Below are 22569 nucleotides of genomic sequence, written 5' to 3'. Positions count from 1 at the left end.
TCTGTGGGAGTTGTTTTGATAAATAGACTCTGGGTTGTGAAGGAAGATGTGCCTCAAGGGTTAGAGGAATAAAACTCATCTTCCTTCTGCCTTTGTCACTGCGCAGTTCAACATCCCTTCTTTGTTGTGACCCTTCCCACTTTGCACAGAACATTTGTTAAGGACATCTTCAACCAGCAGACCTGCTTCTCTGCCGAGAGTGCCTGCCATGGAGAGTGCCAAGACCATCTCAGGTAATGGCTCTGCCTGCTGAAACTTCCTTTAATTAAAGGTCTCTTCCAGAAGTCTTAGTATGGTACCAAATATTTTCTGTTATTATTTAACTCTACTGGCTTCTTTAGCTCTTTGAGTTGGTTATTTTTCATTCTGAATTTACCCTATTGTGTCTTCCAAATGATTATATAGAAATCACATTTCACTGCCTTCATTTAAAAAAACAAACAAAAACTAGATAGTTCCATTCACTTAACACACATTCATAAAAAGTTGATGTCGATGCGGAAAGATTGGAATATTTATCCTAAGGTATGTCCTGACTGGTTTTGAAAAGTTAACTCTAGAGCACAGCAGAACTTCTCTGGAAGCTAAAATTTTCCAATATGATAAAACCTGTTATCGAGTAGATTCCAACTCATAGCGACCCTTTAGGACAGAATGGAACTGCCCTATAGGGTTTCCAAGGAGTGGCTGGTGGATTCGAACTGCTGACGTTTTGGTTAGCAGCCGTAGGTCTTAACCAATAAAGCCATTCTATAACTGTGAATTTCATGGGCTTACTTTGTCTTCTGAAGCTAACTTTTCAGTTTATTAGTTGTGCATATTATTTTTTCTTTTTAGATATATTCTCTTTGTGGCCCTTTCCTACCCTTAATAGCTCAAGTAGAAATTGGACCAGAAAAGGAGGGACCCCTATAGCCCTGCCTCAGCAGTTACTGACCTACTTCTCCATGGAGTTAAACTGAGCACAGACATGATAGGCAGGTCTTTAAGTCAGTGGGAAAGTCCTAGATAGGCTACAATTACAATCACAAAGCACAGGTCCCAAACCCTTTTTCTGTGTGTTTTTCCTGTAGCAGTTCTTCAGATTCTTTCTTGAATCTATTTTCTGTATTTTATATAAAATTCTCAGAGATTTTCTTATCCATTTCCTAACATACCAGCTAAAAGAAACTGCTGATCTGAGGCATAAAGACATCAGACATTGAAAGAAAAAACAAAAATAATTATAAAAATGTACCATAACTGTGGAAACCCTGGTGGCGTAGTGGTTAGGAGCTACAGCCGCTAACCAAAAGGCCAGCAGTTGGAATCTACCAGGGCCATTCTCCTCTGTCCTATAGGGTCGATATAGGGTTACAGTGAGTCGGAATCAACTCGACGTCCACAGGTTTACTGTAACTATGCAAGCACATCATTGTAGTACCAGTTAACAGAGGAAAGTGTCTGTCCTCTCTGGATCCTTCAGGGCATCGCTGTAGTACCATAATGCAGAGTTGTACTCTGCTTGTGGTTGTCCTAAAACCACCAAGAAAGTCTTAGCAAATCAAAGGGAAATGGTTTCAGTAGTCAAGGGAAATAAAATAATGGATATGCAGCAATGATTGCACATTGATAGCACCAGCACAGGGGTGATGCAGGTAGTGCCTTTTGTACATCCAGCACCTTCCAAGGTGAGGGAGAAGTTGTCTGAGGTCAGGAACTTTGTCTACACCTCACTTCTGTCAGTGTTCAGCCCATTGTCTTGAGCACCTGATTATATTCATTATGTCCTCACTGGAAGGATGCTTTGGTGGCTCTGCTCTTAATGGCTAAAGTGGCTACTTCTACTTGACAGTTCTTAGGAGATCTTGCTGTAATCCGAACAAGGTACAATGTCTTACCGCGTCAGACTTACGAGCTAGGGCTTTTCTGAGTGTTGCTCTTTCCCGTTAGTTGGCACCTTTTGATTTTCTGTCTGTCTCCTTGACTTAACGTTTTCTAAAACGTGGCCTGACCCGGAAATAAGTGTCGCCTGTAATGAAGCATCTCCTTTCTTTTCTTTCTGTCTGTTTAATGGCAGCTTTGGCTAAGTTTGGGAGGATTGTGTTGATTTTAATTGTGGATGTTTGGCAGTACTGCTGTAGTTAGATCCTGTTTTTCAATTGTGTTTGTAGTTAAACGTTTATGTAGTATTTACTTGTGTGCTTGGTACCATAAGTGTTATAAAAATGGGTAAGACATACTACCCACCCTCAAAGAATGTGGAGTCCAGTGCAGATTTCAATTGCTGTGCCTTTTTACAGACTTTTTAATAAAAAAATTAAAAAATCCTTTCAAGTTATCAGTAAGATAAAGATAGTGTGAATTTTTCTTCCAGTACGATAATATCTGTTCTTTGGAGACTTCAGTAGCAAATGTTTAAAATGTCCTAAATGTGGGTTTGCTATAAAGTGCGTAATGACCATTTCTCACCATCAGTGTCTCGACGAAGTAGTGAAGAAATGAAACGGGACATCTCTGCACCAGAGGGTGCATCGCCGGCCTCACTTATGGCTATTGGAACCACGTCACCCCAGCTCTCTCTCTCCTCCTCTCCCACAGCATCCGTGACTCCCACCACCCGAAGCCGGATAAGGTAGAAAGCAGTTAATGTCCATAACGTTTCATGTGTACTTTTCCTGCCTTTGGAGAGTAAGTGACCAGATTGTAAAGGAATGGCCCAAGCACCGATGTTTCTTTCTTTGTGTGTTATTATTAAGTGTTTACTCATCTCCCCTTCCCTGTTCAGAATAGGGTACGGTGTCATAAAAGATTCTGCAGGTGTAAAAGAAAGAGTTCCTTTCCCAAGCAGCTGTATTTATTTATTGTTTTAATTAGAGAACAGCTGAGTACAAAAGTAAGTTATGAAATTTCAATTCTGGGGTATGGGTGGAGTGGTAGGGAAGCCTTCCTAGGAGGGGTAAGATTTGAGTAGGGCTTTGAGGATTGTGGATCAGGAGGGAGAAAGGGAGAGGGAGATGGCATTTTTGACAAGGTCAATTGCTTGAGCCAGTGTCTAGAAAGGATGAATAATCAAAGAGTTGTGGGGCTGCAGGTAGATGGTACTATAGATTAGAGAGGATGGATTTAGAAGTCCAGAGAAAGATGTATCTACCATATCAGGGGGCAGAAGAAAAGATTGAATAGGTAAGATGTGACTAGGTGACGGTGGAACCTCTTAAAAGTCAAATTGTAGAATTTGACTCTGATGTGATGGAAGGTATAAGTGGACTAAATAAATCAGTATGAGGAGATGATAGTGAAAATGATGAAGGGACGGTTTTTTAAAGGGAAAGATGATTTATTTGGTAGCAGATTTAAATAAGAGGAAGGAAGGAATGTGTGATGTCAATGGTGACTCTAACCGTTTAGACTGGGAGACTGAGAACACGATGCTACATTAGTAATTGATAATGGGAATCACTGGGTGGTGCAAACCGTTCACACACAGCTGCTAACCAAAAGGTTGGAGGTGCAAGTCTACCCTGAGGTGCCTTGGAAGAAAGGCCTGGCAATCTACTGCTCAAAAATCAGCCATTGAAAACTCTATGGAGCACAGTTCTACTCTGACACACATGGGGTCACCATGAGTCGGAATTGACTCAGTGGCAACTGGGTAAACAGTACATGAAAATGTAAATTTATATTTTATCCCTCTTTCTCTTATGTCAGAAGCTACTTTGAACTAAGAAGTATAAAGAATTGCAGAAGGGTAAGCACAAATGTCAGAAATTTAGCCGTATATTAATTTCTAGTTTTGAGGGGAAAAATGGAATATTTGACCTCTCAAAGTCCAATTGTTTGCTTATTTTTTAAAGTCCTCCCTCTAAAGGGACCAACTTTTGGAAGAATGGTCCCATAAACAGCGCACCCTAGAAGCAGATAGGGAATACAGTGGTGAGGGGAGCGCAGGTTCCCCTGCTGGTTCCAGGAGAGAGCTGGCTGTGCTTGGATCTTAGGCGGTAGCATCATAGGTGAGAGGCTACCTGAATGAAGCCTGTGGCGTAGCACCGGCTTGGGAAACATTGGCTTTTCCTGGCTATGTGGGAGCTCTGATCTACCCAGATATTCAGCATCTCCCAACCTTAGTTTCCTCATCTTAAAATGAAGACGTTACAAGCAATGACTTTCCAGCTCCAGGGGCCACTTTTCTGCAGCTTCTCACTGTGTCCGTAGAGTTTACTCTTCTTTGATGTTTCTTAGCTGTTTCCATAACAGAAGGGACGGGCAGGAGCCAGAGTGAACTGTTCATGTTTGTTGTCCTAATAACTTTCATGTTGAGCACGACAGAGGTTTTTTTGTTTTGTTTTTGCTTGCCTTTTTATGTTTGTTCTGTTCACATGCCTTCATCTTCATTCTCTTTCCCTAAGTTCAGCAGTGTTATAACAAACTTCTTTGAACCCATAGGCAGCCCTTTCATTTAGGTCACCTTTAAACCAAAGCGGGAATCTGATGGGCTGATACTGGAGCATAAAAGTACATTTCTTCAGGGCATCAGTCTGACTGCACGTTGGAATGAATTTGGTATTCTGCTTGTGGTCCTAAGATAAATAAAGGTGGTGCTATTTCAATGCCCCTCTCTGAGAGCTGGAAAAGCTTCAGTTCTAAATGTGTGCACTTTGATTTCCAACATGATTTGAAGGGTAAATACTGACAGAAGAAGTGTGCCGAAGGAATACTAAGCCACTTGAGACATAATCACCCCTAGGACATTTATTGAGCTGTTAAGTGCATGGGTGTGGGGCTAGAGCCTCACCTTCACTTAGAAACTAATCACTGAAAAGTAGACCAAGCTTTTAACAATCTGCTGCTTGTCATGGAGCAGGTTATATTACAAAACATTCTCTCTCTGGGTATTCCTCAGTGTTCTTTTCTACTACAAAGTAGCTACCTATAAGGCATCATTTGGGCTGGATGACTGGTTCCCCTGTCCGTCACCAGAGCTGATCACAAAATTAGTTTTGATTCCATATCTTGTCTGGGACAAGATATTTATTTTTTCTATAGGGCACTTGATGGTGCCATAAAATACCCTACATATAATTTTTTTTTAAACAAGTTATGTATAGCTATTTTCAAGTTTCTTTAGTGTTTCCATCCTATAGTAAATGCTGAAGTTCCTTGAGGGGCCACGGCCTCTGTTTTGTTCACTGCTGACTGCCCAGCACCAGGGGTAGGGGGGAGCAGAGGAGGGCACTTGCCCCACCGGGAGCAAGCCTAAGGGGGCATCAGCTGAGATGCAAAATGACATTCCACGGCACTACAAATACGACAAGCCACCTGACTGAGGCAGCCAGACGAGTGGGGAAGGTGTTTCTAGTGGCGTCACTGCTATCAGCATCTATTCATCTTGATATTGGGGGAGCGGGTCACAACCTAGAGATTGCTCCTAGGTGCTTAAATTGGGGAAATGGGAGGGTACAACTTAGAGATTGCCCATGGGTGCTTGTTACCCTTGCTGTGCCCCTGCCCAGCACCTGCAAGTTAGCTGGCACAGAGGTACTCCTTAAAGGAGGCATGAGATGAGTGAGTATGTTCACAGAAAAATGGCATTTGTATGCAAGGTAAAATTCTAAATACCTACAGTCAATAAAGAGTGTACAACTTAGCAGTAAGCACATCTGAGACATTTTATGGCAGTTACAGACGTTTTTAATGTTTATCGCCACATGACTGCTTCCCCCTGTTGTAAGTTACTTGAAGGCAGAAACTATGCCTTATTCTCTCCTTGCACAGCCATGTCGTTTACATTTGCAATTAGTGTGATGAAATGATTAAGGACATAAAAAATTATCAACAAAATGGTAAAATAAAGCCAAAGTATGAAGGCTCTTGAAGGGTAAGGTAGTGAATGAAAGGCAACAACAGCTTTCAGATGCTGCCAGTGTCAGGAGCTTCTTCCCCCTTCTGAGCATTCTAGAAGGCGTTCCGTTAATTGTGAATGCACACTGTGCTGAATCTTGGCGGCTTGCCACATGAATGAGGAGAATTCCTCTCTAGGACTTCAGAGAGCTGAGACCCCTGTGGCCTGTGAGACCTTAAACTAAAAGTTGATTGCCATCATCAAATGATGGCCTTAGTGTGTGCATTTATCCTGTTCAGGAGTACAAACTAGCACTCTTCTCACCGTTTGTTGGATTTCTAGTTTATTCTAGTGCTCAGTTTAAAAATATTTCAACTTTGGGTTCCTTATTTTCACTTATCAGGGAAGAAAGGAAGGACCCTCTCTCAGCCCTGGCAAGAGAATATGGAGGCTCAAAGAGGAATGCCTTGCTGAAGTGGTGTCAGAAGAAAACAGAAGGTTATCAGGTAATCATATGGTTCTTTTGTTCCACACGAGCAGTTGCCAAACCAAATACCAGAGCGTCATAGCGCAGTGTGTATTTCACATTAGAAATGATGAAGTCCTATACCGATTCCAGAAACATATTCTTAAAGTCTTTCCTGAGTTTGGCTAAGAGTCACTTGGATGAAGTGTTTATTACCTTTCCAGAGTACCTAATCTTTCCAGTTCAGCTGTTACGTTGTTTTCTTAAGTTCAGGTTAAATGCTTCCATTGAGGTCTCATCTGGACTTAAAATGAAAATATATTTCTTTTACTTAAAATTAAACAGTTTAATTATTAAATTTGTAATATTTGGCCGCATTTTTCATTGTGTGTTTTCTGGTCACTGTGCTGTTTTTGTTTGTGCCCTAATCATCTCATATCTGGACTATTGCAATAGCCTGCCCATTCTTCCACTGTCTGTCTGTCTCTCTCTTTCAGTATTTTATTCGTACTTTATTTTAAGTGGTGTTAAATATGGCATTAAGAGAAGAGGTGCTGATGCCATACAAAATGGAAACCTCTCAAATGTGTCCATTACACTGCCCCCCCCCCCGCAAAAATTTAGATTCTCAGTGTCCTTACATATTATTTTAGTTATAGAGACTGTTTCTAGCTTATAGCCAGTGTTCTTGGTTGCTGTTTCATATTTTGGTGCAACTTCACAAAACTACAACATGAGAAGGTATGGGGTAAAAGACCTAGTTTTACTCTAAGTAAAGTGACCTTTGTCCTTGGCTCCAGAGAAGTAACCCTTGGAGCAATTGGGGTGCCTTGGTCTGGGACTTCCAGGTCACACTGAGAATTTGTGCTGGAGAGTGGGGGTTGGCCAGACCAGAAAAGATTCACCTGGGAGGCTGATATCAACTAGCCTGAAGAGGCGTGAGTTAGCCTATCATGCAGGACTGGCCAATAAGAGCCCTGAACATGGAGGCACACAGAGCTTCCTGATTGGTGGAATACCTGCTCTCAGGAGTGTAGCGTGTCTCTTGGGTCATGGCAGCTCTGCGCTGTGAACCCTTCCAGACCTTGTCCTATGAGTCTCTTTGTTTGTGTGTATCCTTTTTTGGCTATAATAAATCTGTAGTTGCAAATATAGTATAAAAAATGTATATATATACTCTCCATGAATTCTGTAAGTCATTCCAGCAAATTACTGAACCCAAAGGGGCAGTAGGAGGCAGCAGATCAAAAAGTAAGGGTATCATGTGAACTCCTGAGGTTGCTGCTGGCATCCTGAAGGGTAGTGGGAAAGCAGCCCCAAATTTGTGGCCAGAAGGTCAGGAAGTTGGGGGACTGTTTGGATTCCATAAACTTGTGGCTGGCACCTGTCTATTTAGCAGCCTGAAGGATGGTGTCCTTTTAATTTATAAGCTCTCACCTAGCTCTGGGGCTACAGTCAAAGAAAGAGAGAGTGTCATAGGAGTGGCTGGTGACAAGGACACAGAAGTAGTTGTAACTCCTACCAAATGACTGGGGGAACTATGTAGATAAGGTACTATTGGTCCACTGAGGGGATTGGACAGCTTGCTAATAATACAAATAAGGCACTTAGCATCCTTGTGGGGGTGGGACCATGCAAATAAGGTATATAAAACCCTAATGAGGGGATTGGTCAGTTTTGCTATTCTGCTAGAAAAGAGGGACCCCACTACAACCAAGAAAGAAGAGCTAGGACTAGAGTGTGCCTTTGGGAGCCAGGATCCCTACACTGCGAACCTCCTAGGCACAGAAGACAGAGACAGAGCTGTAACACTGGAGAAGGTGAGAGATGGCAAGAAGCAGTGGCAGAGAAATGGCGGCAGCAGAGGCAGCCAAAGCAGGAGACCAACAGGAGATGGCAAGGTGGGCTCCCCAGCCAGTAGACCAAGAGAGCTGAGTGTCATTGGGCAGGAGGCTTGCTGGCGGAGTGGAGTGCCTCTAGGCACTTGTCAGTGGAGCTAGGCTTGCAGACCCACAGATGTAGAGAGCTGAGTACACTTTTTGGCACTTACTGGCAGAGCTAAAGAGCTTTGTAACACTTGCCTGAGCAGGGCACAGGCTGGGCTGAGGGGCAGAGAGGTCAAGAGTTTGAAAGAGGCCTGCCGGCAGGCCTGGCTGACAACAGGCTGTCCTGATCAAAGACGTGTTACTTCTCTAATAAACCCCATAATTGTGAGTATTGTTTGTGAGTTCTGTGTGGCCATTGCAATGAATTACAGAACCCAGAGAAGTAGAGTGCTGTGGGAGAGACAGCTGGTGTCAGAATCAGTAAAGAAGTTGGAGAGAGGAGGTATGTCTGACCTCTGTTTCATATGTGTCACAGGAATCAGCTTTGGGCTGTTCATGCTGATAATGATTCTCTCTCCTTCCCCTCGTGAAGTTAGACGAGGAGGTCAGATACCCCTGCCACGCTGTTTCTCCAGGGTTCTATATGCTCGGTCTCATCACATCAGCCGCCATCTCACGAAAACGGAACAAAGTAACTAGCTACAACATTTGCAGAGAATTTTTGTGTAAAATAGGTGACGAAGTAGCAAAGGGACAAATTAAGATAGACTGTAAAGAGACCCTTTTCGAACAAGTTTATACATAATTTCAAGCAGGGATCCTCAGCTCATTTAGGATTAAACAGCCAAGTGTATTGCAGTGGACTTTCAATTCTCAGAAAACCACAGGCAGCAGCAAGGATTTATTAAAGATCTGCACGTCTTCAGCATTAGATAGAAAGGAGATGAGTGCAATTTTTGTTCTTAGAGATATTTGAAATAAAGGGGCCCAAGTATCTTCAGAGTCTATAGCCGAGGGTTTTTTGTGTGTGTGTGCGTGTGTGTGTGTTGTTTTCCCAGAATATAGTTTCTTCTTTATCTCTAAAATGGTAACACTTTAAAACTGAGCCATTTCTAACCTGGAGGTCTAACATAATATTTTAGCAATACTAGCATCCCAGACATAGAACCTTTAAAGAAGGTACCCTGAATTCCAAAACTGACTATATGGCATAATAGTTTAAAATTAAATGTTTGAAATAGAACTAGACAGAAAATCAGCCAGGAAGTAGAAGACTTGGACAACACTATGTAACAACTAGGCCTGACATTCAACCCAGTAACAGCAGAATACACATTGTTCTTGTGCACATGGAACATTCTCCAGGGTGGACCATATGTTAGGCCATAAAACAAATACCAATAAATTTTAAAAGATTTTTTAGAAAAATCATAACAAAGTGTCTTTTCTGACCACATTAGAATGAAATTAGAAATTAATAATAGAAAGAAATTTGAAAAATTCAGAAATATGTGGAAATTAAACCATACTCTTCTAAACAACCAATGGGCAGGGAAGAAATCACAAGGAAAATTACAAAATACTTTGAGGAGAATGAAAACGAAAACATACATGCCAAAAATTACAAGATGCTGCAAAAGCAGTGACCAGGAAGAAAGTTACAGCTGTAAACACCGACCTCTAAAGAAAGGAAAGATCTCTAAATAATCTAGTCTTCCACTTTAAGAAACTAGAAAAAGAAGAGCAAACTAAACATAAAGGAAGCAGAGGAAAGAAAATCATAAAGATTAGAATAGAAATAAATGAAATAGAGAAGATCAGTGAAACCCAAAGTTGATTCTTTGAAAAGAGCAAAATAACGGACAGACCTTTAACTAGACTGAAGAAACAAAAGAGAGAACACCTGAATTTATAAAATTAGGAGTGATAAGAGTGGATGTTACTACCACTCTTATAGAAATGAAAGGGGTTATAAGGGAACACCATAAGCAACTGGAGCCCTGGTGGAGCAGTAGTTAAGAGCTCGGATACTAACCAAAAGATTGGCAGTTCGAATTCACCAGCCACTCCTTGGAAACCCTGTAGAGCAATTCTTTGTCCTATAGGGTCTCTGTGACTCGGAATCGACTCAATGGCAATGGGTTTGTTTGTTTTTGGTTTATAAAAAATGTATGCCAACAAATTGGATAACCTAGATGAAATGAATGAATTCCTAAAAAACACGCAAACTACCTGTTATGGATTGAATTGTGTACCCCAAAACTGCATCAGCTTGGCTAGGCCATGATTCCCAGTATTGTGTGATTGTCTACCATTTTGTCATCTGATGTGATTTTCTGGTGTCTTGTAAATCTTACCTCTATGATACTAATGAGGCAGGATTAGAGCAGTTATATTAAGGAGGCAGGACTCAATCTACAAGATTAGGTTGCATCTTGAGTCAATAAAGAGAGAAGCCAGCAGAAGACAAAGGAACTTCATGCCACCAAGAATAAAGAACCTGGGGTCTCTAGGTTGAGAAGCTCCTAGACCAGGGGAAGATTAATAACAAGGACCTTCCCCTAGAGCCGACAAAGAGAGCCTTCTCTGGAGCTGGCACCTTGAATTTGGACTTGTAGCCTCCTAGATTGTGAGAGAATAGATTTCTCTTTGTTAAAGCCATCCACTTGCAGTATTTCTGTTATAGCAGCTAATATACTACACAGCTAAGATGCTGCCAAACATGACTCAATAAGAAATCGAAAATTTTAATAGCTGCAGTGCAACGGATTCCTTTTGTGTGGCCTTTCTTGCCGTGGTCTTGTAGCTCTCACCCAAGTGATTGAGCAGGACTGTGCAAATAAGGTAATTGTGGCCCACCAAGGGGATTGGTCAGTTTTTGCCATCCTGCTGAGCTTAAAAGAGAGCCAATTCCAGAGCAGAGGAGAATCCCACCTCCACCAGGAGTGGAGCATGTCTTTTGGACCTGGGATTTCTGCAGTGAGGAGCTCCTGGAACCAGGAGACCAAGAGAAAGAGCTGTAACACTAGAGACAGTGAGAAGTGGTGGCAGAAAAATGGCAGCAGGAGACGGCACAGTGGGCTTCCCAGTCCACAGAGCAGGAAAGCTGAGTGCCTTTGGGCAGGAGGCTTGCTGGAGGAGTAGGTGCCTCTGGGCACTTGGTGGAGCTAGAGCTGAAGCACCTTTGCACCGAGGCTTACTGGCAGAGTGAGGTTCCTCTTGGCACTTAATCAGCAGAGCTAGAAGAGCTTTGCTTGCCTGAGCAGACCAGAGAGAGGCATGCCTGCAGGCATGGCTGACAGGAGGCTGTCCTAATGGAAGAATTGTACCCTGAGCGCTCCTCAACCCGAATTGTAACTTGTTACTTTCCTAATAAACCCCATAGTCGTTGAGTATTGTCTGTGAGTTGTTTGTGGCCATTACGATGAATTATCAAACCCAGCAGAGAAGTAGAGAGTGCTGTGGGAGGGATGGTTGGCGTCAAAATTGGTAAAGATGGCAGAGTGAGGTGATAGGTATGTCTAACCTCTACCTCATGGGACTCAGCCTTGGCCTGTTGATCTTAATTCTCCTTCCCCCTTGTGAAGTTACAGGAGGTCAGACACTGCCCCTGTGCCATTTTTACAATAGGTCAATAACAAATAAGTTGATTAAAATTCTGATCAAAATCCCAGGTGCATTTTCTACAGAAATCGACAAGCTGACTCTAAAATTCATATGAAAATGCAAGGAATAATGACTAGTAAAACAGTCCTGAAAAAGAACAAAGTTTGAGACTCAACACTTCCTGATTTCACAACTTACTACAGCCATGCACCACGTGACTTCCGTTTGGGGAACATCCAACCGCAGATATGTCGTGGTCCCATAAGATTATAATAGAGTTCGGAAATTTCAGGCGGAGAGCGGGATGTAACTGGATGTCGCAAATGCAACAGTTGCCTGCACACAACACACATCTCTCATATCTCTTGTATACAAAGCAGTTGCTCTGCCAGGTGTGTAATGGTACAGCACATATATACTGCAGAATTCTGTATAGCTTTGTTAAGTATATAGTGTTCGCACAATGTCCAAATCGCATAACGTCCTATTTCACAGAACGTTCTGTGGACCTTAAGTGATGCATGACTGTACAGAGCTGCAGTAATCAAGACAGTGTAATGAAGGGTAAGGATGGACATACAGATCAATGGAATAGAACTAAGAGTCCAGAAGAAACACTCACGTTTATGGTCAAGTGATTTATGAGAGAGTGCCAAGACAATTCAATGGGAAAGAATAGTTTTCAAAAAATGCTGCTGAAATACTTGGATATCCACCTGCAAAAGAATGAGGATGGACCCTGTTTTGGTTATCTAGGACTGCTATAACAAAAATACCACAAGTAGGTGGCTTTCTTTTTTTTTCCCAACTTCATAGTAATCAAAAAATATCGTTGTCTTTGAAAATAATTGATAGGTTAGGTTTTTCTCACTTGATCAGAATTTCCACATAGGCACAACGATTACCAGGAAATCATAGCTAATTGTATATTAAAATTAATTACTCATAGTCATATAATATCAAAGGTACAATTACAGTAATTTCTTCAAATTTTTTAAATGATTTATTTTACTTTTTGTTGCTCAGCATATACACAGCAAAACATAACAGATTTTAGCAGTTTCTACATGTGTAATTCAGTGACATTGATTATAGTCTTTGAGTTGTGCAACCATTCTCACCCTCCTTTTCTGAGTTGTTCCTTCTACATAAACATAAATTTACTGCCCCCTTAGTTTCCTATCTGCCACATTTGTCCTGGTTATCTAGTGCTGCTGTAACAGAAATACCACAAGTGGATGGCTTTAACAAAGAGAAATTTATTCTTTCACAATCTAGTAGGTTACAAGTCCAAATTCGGGTGGCAGCTCAGAGGAAGGCCTTCTCTCTTTGTCAACTCTGAAGGAAAGTCTTTGTCCTCAATCTTCCCATGGTTGAGGAGCTTCTCAGGTGCAGGGACCCCAGGTCCATGTTCTGCTCCTGCCACTGATTTCTTGATGGTTTGAGGCCCCCACTCTCTGCTAGCTTCCCTTTCCTTTTATCTCTTGAAAGATGAAAAGTGGTGCAGGCCACACCCCAGGGAAACTCCCTTTACATTGGATCAGGGAGGTGACCTGAGCACTAGTGTTATATCCCACCCTAATCCTTTTAACCACAGGCAGAGATTATGATTTATAACACACAGGAAAATCACAAAATGGAGGACAGCCGCACACGGCCTAACCAAGTTAATACACACATTTTTGGGGGGACATAATTCAACCCATGACAATATTTTTCGTAAACAACGTGCCTACACATATAGTGCATATAGCATGGCCTAGGAAAATAATGCAGAGAGGCTTGCATGGTTGGCAAAAAACATATGACGTGAGTGTTATATGTGTAAAATACAGTAATCTTTCGTGTTTTTTATCAGTTTGATCCCACATAGATAGATCTTAAAAACAGCGTGATGCTCAAGGCAGACATTATTAGTTAAGCTAAACTATTGTTTGGTTTTAGGAAGACTTCAGGGGATTTTAATTGCTTTAAGGTTTAAAGACTATTTCAGGGTGTCTTAGGCTGTGTTCTCTAGAGGAGCAAAAAAAGTGAAGTGTATATGTAAATATATAGAGAGAGATTTATTTCAGGGAAATGGCTCACGCAGTTGTAGAGGCTGGCAAATTCCAAACCTGCGAGTCAGGCATCAGTCTGGAGGCTTTTCCTTACTCACAGGACTGACGAATCCACAATTGGCAGGTCAGGCAGAATGCTGCTGGCTCAGAGGGTTGCAGGAGCTGGCATATCGCAAAATCTGCATGTCAGGCATCGGGCTGCCAACTCATGTTCCAGGAACCAGAGGTCAGAGAATGACAAGTATGATACAGGATTGAGAGAGTGCTTTGCCAGAACATCCATATATATTGGATGCAGGCAACAGCAACAAGTGAACTTCCCTTTCAACTAACTGGCTGCTCATATCAGATCACAAAATGGAGGATGACTACATAATATCCACCAAACCACTGAGAATTATGGCCTAGCCAAGTTGACACATAACCTTAAGCATCACAGTCCACCTCTTGTCAACTTGGAACTTGTATACACCCCCCTTAAGCCATACATAATCTCTAAATAAAGTCCGTTATGAAATCGTCTTGTACCTAACATGATAGAACTAATGTGTACAACCAAAAACACACTGGCCCAGTTTACATCTTATACTTTATGATAAGTAATGGAATAAGGGAGGGAGGAAAACAAAGAATTTGCTATAAATGTGTATATTTGTATGCATACATATATATGTGTATGTGCATGTACATATGCATATATACACACACACACACACACTAATACACACTTATAACAAAGTAAGAGAGAGATAATCAGTGTAATTACAGTCCCTGTTTTTGCAACGGGTCTTGTGGTTATAGCTGGTATTTAGAGCTACCTTCTTCTGTGTTCCCTTTGTGTTCCCATTGTGTGTCCCCTTTGCCCTCAGCAGGCATCTCAGCTGGTTGTGGTTCTTTGCCTGTAGGGGTGACCCAAACCTTTATTCCTGAAGGGTCTGGGCCATTAGTAGTCATGTCAGAATTGGGTTGCTGTGATTTTCCATTGATTTTAATCACAGGGCATGGAAGTATGAAAAGATGCCCTAAGGGATCTCCTGTATTCCAGACGTACTCTTCTTTACCTCCATTATGTGATGTCAGTCTGATTTCCCTATGGTAATCAGGATCAGTCACACTAGCGAATATGGTTAACTGCCTTCTTTGCCTGTTGATCCGGAGGCATAAGGATCCCAAAGTGGCCAGGTGACATTCATAACTTCCAGTTCAATGGAATCAGAGCTGTAGACCCGCAAAGCATAGGGTCAGGAGGACAGGAAGCAAGTGGGTCACTAGGGGTAATAGTGATGCCACTCCCATTCCCCACTCCAGATATCTTGACCTTTGAATCCTGGCTGTGTGAGAAATGGAACCATATGTTGAATGATGGTTTAGAGCATACAGCCTTCTGGAAGGTATTGCCCCAACGCTGCAAGGTATTTACCACCTAGCTGGTGCTGTAGTTGTGTTTAGAAGGCCATTCCATTTGTCTGTCAAGCCAGCTGCTTCAGTATGATGGGGAACAAGGTGGTAAGACCAGCGAATTCCATGAGCATGGGGCAGTTGCTACATTTCGTTTGCTGTGAAGTGAGTCCCTGATACAAGGCAATGCTGTGTAGTATACCATGATGATGGATAAGGCATTCTGTAAGTCCAAGGATGGAAGTTTTGGAAGAAGCACTGTATTCAGGGAAGGCAGATCCTTATCTAGAGTGTCTATTCCAGTAAAAAAAAAACACTGCAATTTCTATGATGCAAGTGGTCCAATATAATCAACCCACCACCAGGTTGCTGGCTGATCACTCTTAGGAATGTTGCCATATTGGGGACTCAGTGTTGGTCTCTACTTGTGGCAGACTGGGCACTAGCAGTGGCTATAGCCAAGTCAGCCTTGGTGACTGAAGTCCATGTTGCTTAGTCCATGCACAGCCTCCATCCCTGCCACCATGGCTACCTTGTTCATGAACCCATTGGGTAATGACAGGAGGGGCTGGAAAAGGAGGATGACTGGTGTCTACAGAACGCGTCATCCTATCTACTCAATTATTGAAATCCTCCTCTGCTGATGTCCCACTTTGATGAGCATTCACGTGAGAGACAAATATCTTCTTTGGACCATTCAGAGAGGTCTAGCCATATATCTCCTCTCCATACCTCCTTGTCACCAATTTTCCAATCGTGTTCCTTCCAAGTCCCTGACTATCCAGCCATAACATTGGCCACGGCCCGTGGATCAGTATACAGTTGCACATCTGGCCATTTCTCCTTCCAAGCAAACTGAACAACGAGGCACACTGTTTGAAGTTCTGCCCATTAAAGTGATTTTCCTTCATTACCGCCTTGCAGGGAGATCCCAGAAAGGGGCTGCAGTGCAGCTGCTGTCCAATTTCAAGTGGTGCCTGCATATCAAGCAGAACCTTCCGTAAACCAGGCACGACTTTTCTCTTCCAGAGTCAACTGATCATAAGGAACCCCCCGTGAGAACTTAGGTGCACACTGAGAGAGGGCAGGTAATGTGACAGGAGTGGAGACCATGGGCATTTGGGCTACTTCCTCATGTAACTTACTTGAGCCTTCAGGTCCTACTCAATCCCGATCTCATATATACCGTTTCCATTTAATGATGGAGTGTGGCTGTGCACATCTAATTGTGACTCTGTGGGTCAGATAGCACCTAGTTCATGACGGGTAGCTCAGGTCACATGGTGACTTGGTGGCCCATGGTTAAGAGTCCAAACTCTACAAGGCCTATTAACAAGTCAAATGCTGTTTCTCAAAAGGAGAGTAGCTATCTGCAGAGGATGGCAGGGCTTTGCTCCAAAATCCTGAGGGTCTGTGCTATGATTCACCGATAGGGACGTGCCAAAGACTCCAGATAGCATCTCCGTCTGCCACAGAGACTTCAAGTACCACTGGATCAGCTGGATCATATGGTCCAAGGAGCAGAGCAGCTTGCACGGCAGGCTATACCTGTTGCAGAGCCTTCTCTTGTTCTGGACCCCGCTCAAAACTAGCAGCTTTTTGAGTCTCTTGATGAATAGGCTGGACGGAGTAGCACACCCAGATGAGGGATATGTTCCCTCCAAAATACAAAGAGCCCCAAAAGGCACTGTGCCTCCTTTGTAGGAGAAGCCAGGAGTAACAAGTTATCCTTCCCTTTAGAAAGACTATCTCAAAGTGCCCCACACCACTGGACCCCTAGAAATTTCACTGAGATGGAAGGCACCTGAATTTTTGTCTGGTGAACTTCCCACCCACTAGCACAGAAGTGTCTTGCCAATAAGTGTAGAGTCATTGATGCTCCTTCCTTACTAGATTCATTCAGCATAATGTCATCAGTGTAATGGAACAATGTGGAAGGAAAAAGCAGTCAAGATCCTCGCAGGCTAATTATGACATAGGATGGAGATTTGATGTAATGCTGAGGTAGAACAGTCAAGGTGTATCACTGGCCTTGTCAGGTGAAGAAAAACTGCTTCTGGCGGTCATTCAGAACACATCGGGAGAGAGGCACTGGCCCGGTCAGCAGCTGCACACTAGGTACAGGAGATGTGTAAATTTGCTCAAGCAGTCAGTGAAACCACAACTTGAACAGTAGCTGCAGTCGGAGTCACCACCTGGTTAAGTTTTTGATAATCCACTGTCGTTCTCCAAGACCCGTCTGTTTTTTGCACAGGCCAAGTGAACAAGTTGAATGGGGATATACTGGGAATCACCACCCCTGCATCCTTCAAGTCCTTGATGGTGGCAGTAATCTCTTCAGTTCCTTCAGGAATGTGGTATTGCTTTTGGTTTACTTTTTTCCTAGGTAGGGGCAGTTCTAATGGCTTTCACTAGGCATTTCCTACCGTAGTAGCCCTTAAACTCCACATGTCAGGTATCCAGTGTTGGGGGTTCTACCACTTACTGAGTATGTCTGTTCCAGTTATACATTCTAGAAGTGGGGAAGTCACTACAGGATGGGTTTGGGGTCCCAGTGGACCTATTGTGAGACAGGCCTGAGCTAAGACTCCATTAATAGCCTGACCTCCATATACCCCTATTCTGACTGGTGGGCCACAGTAATGTTTTGGGACTCCTGAAATTATTGTCTGTTCAGAGCCAGTGTCGAGTAATCCCTGAAAAGTGTGACTATTTCCTTTTCCCCAGTGAACAGTCACCCTCGTAAAAGGCCATAGATCCTTTGGAGAAGGCTAGGAGAAGGACTAACAGCATAAATTTTTGGCAGTGTATGGGCTCCTTCCTCAAGGTACCCAACCTATCCTTCTTTCAAGAGGTTGTGGGTCTGTGAACAGGCTGAAGTCTGGAAATTGATTGAGGGGGCTGTGACTCTGCTCTGGTGATTTAAGTTATTCTTTCATTCACTTGACCTAGAATTCCGCTTGTGCAAATCAAGTAATTAGTAGATTTCCCATCTATTTCACTCTTAGGGACACCATGACTAAGTAACCAACACTATAAGTCCCTACAAGTCAGGCTATTCTGATTACTGCTTTAACTCTGCTGTCGATTACAGTAACCATGCCCACCTTGTCTTCTGCAAGTAAGTGCCACCACTTGGCCCTTACAACTCTGGGATCCAGTCAGCCCCACTATAGTGAGGCGTCTTTTTTCAGTTAGGATAGTCCCACTGTCAGATCTGACTTATATAAAATAGCAATCACAGCAGTCTTCTAGGGTGCTGGAGCTCCCTTCACGAATTTGTTCCTTACCGTTGTAGTGACAGGTATGTCCTCTAGGCACTCAATGGGTGGGTCTGGGGGCCCAACCTGATAAATTTAATCTAACATGTCAATTTCCCTAAGCCTTTGGATACCTTCTTCTTGAGTTTACCAAGGCAGTTCTGGCATTTCAGCTTACTTAGTGAGGCCAGCGTTTAATCCATGCTTCAGTGAACCAACCAACCAATTAGATCCTTTTCTAACTTCTCATCCTAAAACACTGAATGAAGAATATGTGCTTAGTGGGCCCATATCAATAAACTCAGACTGCTCCAACTTTATGTCTTTGTATCATCATCCCACACCCTTAAAAGCCATTCTCACACATGTTCCTTAGGTTTCTGTTTGTATATATTAGAAGAATCAAGCAGTTCTTTTGGAGTATAGCGTACCTCTTCATGGGTCACACTTTGTACTTCACCTCTTAGGGGTTGCTACGACTTAAGTCTCATTATAGATCTAGAAGCAAAAATGGATGGTGTAGGTGGGTCCTGGGAACATTCATGAATGTCTCCTAAGGGATCTGCCTCAGGTAGTGCCCCAGGTGCAGTCTCTGTTGATTTCTCAGACAAAGACTCTTAAGGCACAGCTGGGTTAATCTTATCAGATAGAGGTAGAAGGGATAATGGTTTTACTGGGGAGGGTGGCCCAGCAGACAAAGATGGAGTAATCTGTTCAGGCGGAAGTAAGAGGGCTGGTTCTGTTGGTAGGAGTCATTCAATGGAATTTTGGTACTCAGTGTCCCCAGCTTCCTGATTATCTGCCCGTAGGTCCCTATCCCAAGTTTAGAATCCCATTTGTTCCCCATCATGCCCTCACTTTAACTTTAGATACCATTCAAGGTTGAAAATTCAGCTGGCTCTTATCATTCAGCCACTCTTACCCTAAGACTCTAGGTTTGGTTTCAGCAGTATCAGCTCTGTTACTACAAGAAATAAGGCTTTCTTTCAGGGCATCAGTGGCAACTTTCAGGTCTTGTATGTGGCGCTTGAGCTGTGACTCTGAAGCTCTGAGCTCATCCCTTCTTTTTACCACTTTGTCTAGCAAAAAAGGACTAAGCAACCCACTTCCTTCTGCTTCTCATTCTCCATAAATTGTAGAAAAGTATCAAATATGCAGTTACTCAGAGCCTTTTCTGTCACAAATATTTGATCCATTAGTGGTATATTTGCATATTTTTTTGCCACCTTAGCCATGGGTTAGCAGTGCCCTCCATACTACTGGAGGCAGAGTCATCAGAGCCTTTAGGACTGGCCAGATATGAGAACCAGTTCAGAAAACTCATCCTTATGATTTTGTTCCTTTAGAACCACTCTTAGTATTGTATGTCTTAGGCTGAGTTTGCTAGAGGAGCAAAACCTGTGAGCCAAAAACCAAACCTACTGCCTTCGAGTCAGTTCCGACTCATAGCAACCCTATAGGACAGAGTAGAACTGCCCCAGAGGGTTTCCATGGAGTGACTGGTAGATTCAGACTTCCCATTTTTTGGTTAGCAGCCAAGCTCTTAACTACTGTGCCACCAGGGCTCAAACCTGTGAAGCATATATATAAATATATGTAGAAAATTTATTACAGAAATATGGCTCATGCAGTTGTGGAGACTGGGAAGTCCCAAATCCGTGGATCAGTTGTCAGGCTGGATGTTTGTCCTGACTCACATGTTTGCAGGCCCTGATGAGCTGAAAATTAGCAGGTCAGGTAGAAGGCTGCTGGCTCACATCCCGAGAACCTGAGATCAGATATGACGAGTCTGATACAGGATCGAAAGAAAGCAAGCTTGCCAGAACATCCATAGGTATTGGATGCAGGCTACAGCCCCAAGGAAATTCCTTTTCAACTGATTGGCACGGAAATTCCTTTTCAACTGATTGGCTCACATCAGATCAAAAAATGGAGGATGATTATATAATGTCTGCCAAACCACTGAAAATCATAACCTTGCCAAGTTGACCTATAACTTTAACCATCACTTAAGGCAATAATTTCAGGGGTTTATCCGGCCTCCATGGCCCCAGAAATCTGGAATCTATGGTAATTTGAAGTTCTCTTCTTCATTTTCTTCCTTTTGATCAGAATTCTTCTATAGAACCTTTGACCCAAAAGCTTGGTAATGATAACTGGGCACCATCCAGTTCTTCTGGTCTCATGACAAAGGAGGCAGTTGTTCATGGAGGCCATTAGCCACACATTCCATTTTTTTCCTCTTGTTCCCAACTGTTCCCCTATCACTCCACATGTATAGAGACCAATTATTGTGGTTTGGATGTCTGCTTGGAAGCTCTTAAGACCCCAGGCACTATGCAAGGAACTAGGAGGTAGAAGTACTAAACACCTTATAAGGCCAGTTAACTGGAATGTCCCATGTAACCATGACCCCGAACCTCTAAATCAAGGAACCAAATCACATGAGGTGTTTGGTTGTAACAAGTGGATGACTTTAATGAACAGAAATCTATTTCCTTACAGTTTAGGAGATAAAAAGTACCGATTCAAAGCACTGGCTCTAGGGAAAGGCTTTCTCTCTCCTTTGGCTTGGTGTGGCCAGGTAGGTACTTTGTCTATTCTCAGTGTCTGTTCCTCACTTTTCCTGGTGATCTTCATGTGGTGTGCTGTCTATCATCATCTGTGCCTCCTTTTCTCTGTGCCTGACCTGTTCTTTTTATATCTCAAAAATGGTTGACTTAGGACACACCCTACACTGATAAGACTTCCTTAACATAACAGAGAAACCCTAGTCCCAAATGGGATTATATCCACAGGTATGGGGGTTAGGATTTATGACACATATTTTTGGGAGACACAGTTCAATCCGTAACAGATATCCCCCAATTCACATCATATAGAAAAAGTAATTCAAAATATGTCAAAAATTTAAATGTAAAACTTAAAATATAAAACTCCTAGGAGAAAATAGGTGAAAGTCTGTGTGACCTTACCTTAGGCAACAGTTTTTTTTAGATACAACACCAAAAGCATGAACAACACAAGAAAAAAATAGATAAATTGGAATTCACCAATATTCAAACTTTTTGACTAATGGACCCCAGCTACCACAGCCTGTACCATACTGAGTCCAGCACAGCTATATGGTGCCTGGCTGCCACCACCGACTGCTGTGACATGGTTTACACTAGAGGGTCTCAGACAGAGCTGGAGAAAAATGTAGAACAAAATTTAAACTCACAAAAAAAGACCAGACTTACTGGTCTGACAGAGACTGGAGAAACGCCTAGAATATGGCTCTTGGACACCCTTTTAAGTCAGTACTGAAGTCACTCCTGAGGCTCACCCTTCAGCAAGATTAGACAGGCTATAAAACAAACAGTAACACACGTAGTTCAACCATGTACACGAGACTAAGGGACACACCAGCCAAGGGACAAGGTTGAGAAGGCAGGATGGGACAGGAAAGCTGGACAAATGGAAATGGGGAAACCAAGGCCAACAAGGGGAGTGTTAACACACTGCAGGGTTGGCAACAGATGTTTCAAAACAATATGTGTATTAACTGTTTAATGAGAAACTAATTTGCTCTGTAAACTTTCACCTAAAGAACAATTAAAAAAAGAAAAGAAAGAAAAAACCTTTGTGAATTAAACGTCAAGACAGTGAAAAAGACAACCTACAGACTGGGAGAAAATTCTGCAAATCCTGCATCTGAATAAAGGTCTAGTATTTATAGTACCTAAAGAAGTCTTACAACTCAACAGTAAAAACACAAATAACCCAGTTTAAAAAATGGGGAAATGATTCAAGTACATACTTCTCCACAGATGATACACAAATGCTAATAAACACATAGAAAGATGCTCAACATCATTAATCACTAGGCAAATGTAAATAAAGACCACAATGAGATACCACTTCACACAAATAATTGGACAATAACAACTATTTGTGAGGATTTGGAGAAATTGGAACCCTCATTTTTTGCTTATTGCAGTGTAAAATGGAAGAGTTGCTGTTGAAAACAGTTTGGTAATTCTTTAAAAGATTAAACATAGAATTACAATCAGACCTAGCAATTCCACTCCTAGGCATATTCCTTACAGAATTAAAAAACATGCTGACACAAATTTTCATAGCCAAAACATGA

At 42.4% G+C, this 22569-nt stretch overlaps 1 protein-coding gene across 5 annotated transcripts in view; it reads left to right on the top strand.

Moving 5' to 3' along the window:
- SPECC1L (sperm antigen with calponin homology and coiled-coil domains 1 like) overlaps nucleotides 1-22569 on the top strand; it is a 182963-nt gene that overhangs the window by 125229 nt on the left and 35165 nt on the right. For 3 of the 5 annotated variants that reach the window (XM_049865402.1, XM_049865404.1, XM_049865406.1), the window contains exons 11-13: nucleotides 150-233; nucleotides 2458-2614; nucleotides 6225-6327. In XM_049865402.1, the coding sequence (XP_049721359.1) occupies nucleotides 150-233; nucleotides 2458-2614; nucleotides 6225-6327 (344 nt within the window). Of the gene's footprint in view, nucleotides 1-149; nucleotides 234-2457; nucleotides 2615-3690; nucleotides 3731-6224 lie in introns of all 5 variants that reach the window. The other 2 variants (XM_049865405.1, XM_049865403.1) reach the window with 2 other exon arrangements.

This window comes from Elephas maximus, chromosome 22, assembly GCF_024166365.1.
Source record: "Elephas maximus indicus isolate mEleMax1 chromosome 22, mEleMax1 primary haplotype, whole genome shotgun sequence".
Classification (NCBI taxonomy): Eukaryota; Metazoa; Chordata; class Mammalia; order Proboscidea; family Elephantidae; genus Elephas; species Elephas maximus.
The sequence above is the reverse complement of the archived record's forward strand: the minus strand, read 5'-3'. Positions and strand labels throughout refer to the sequence as shown.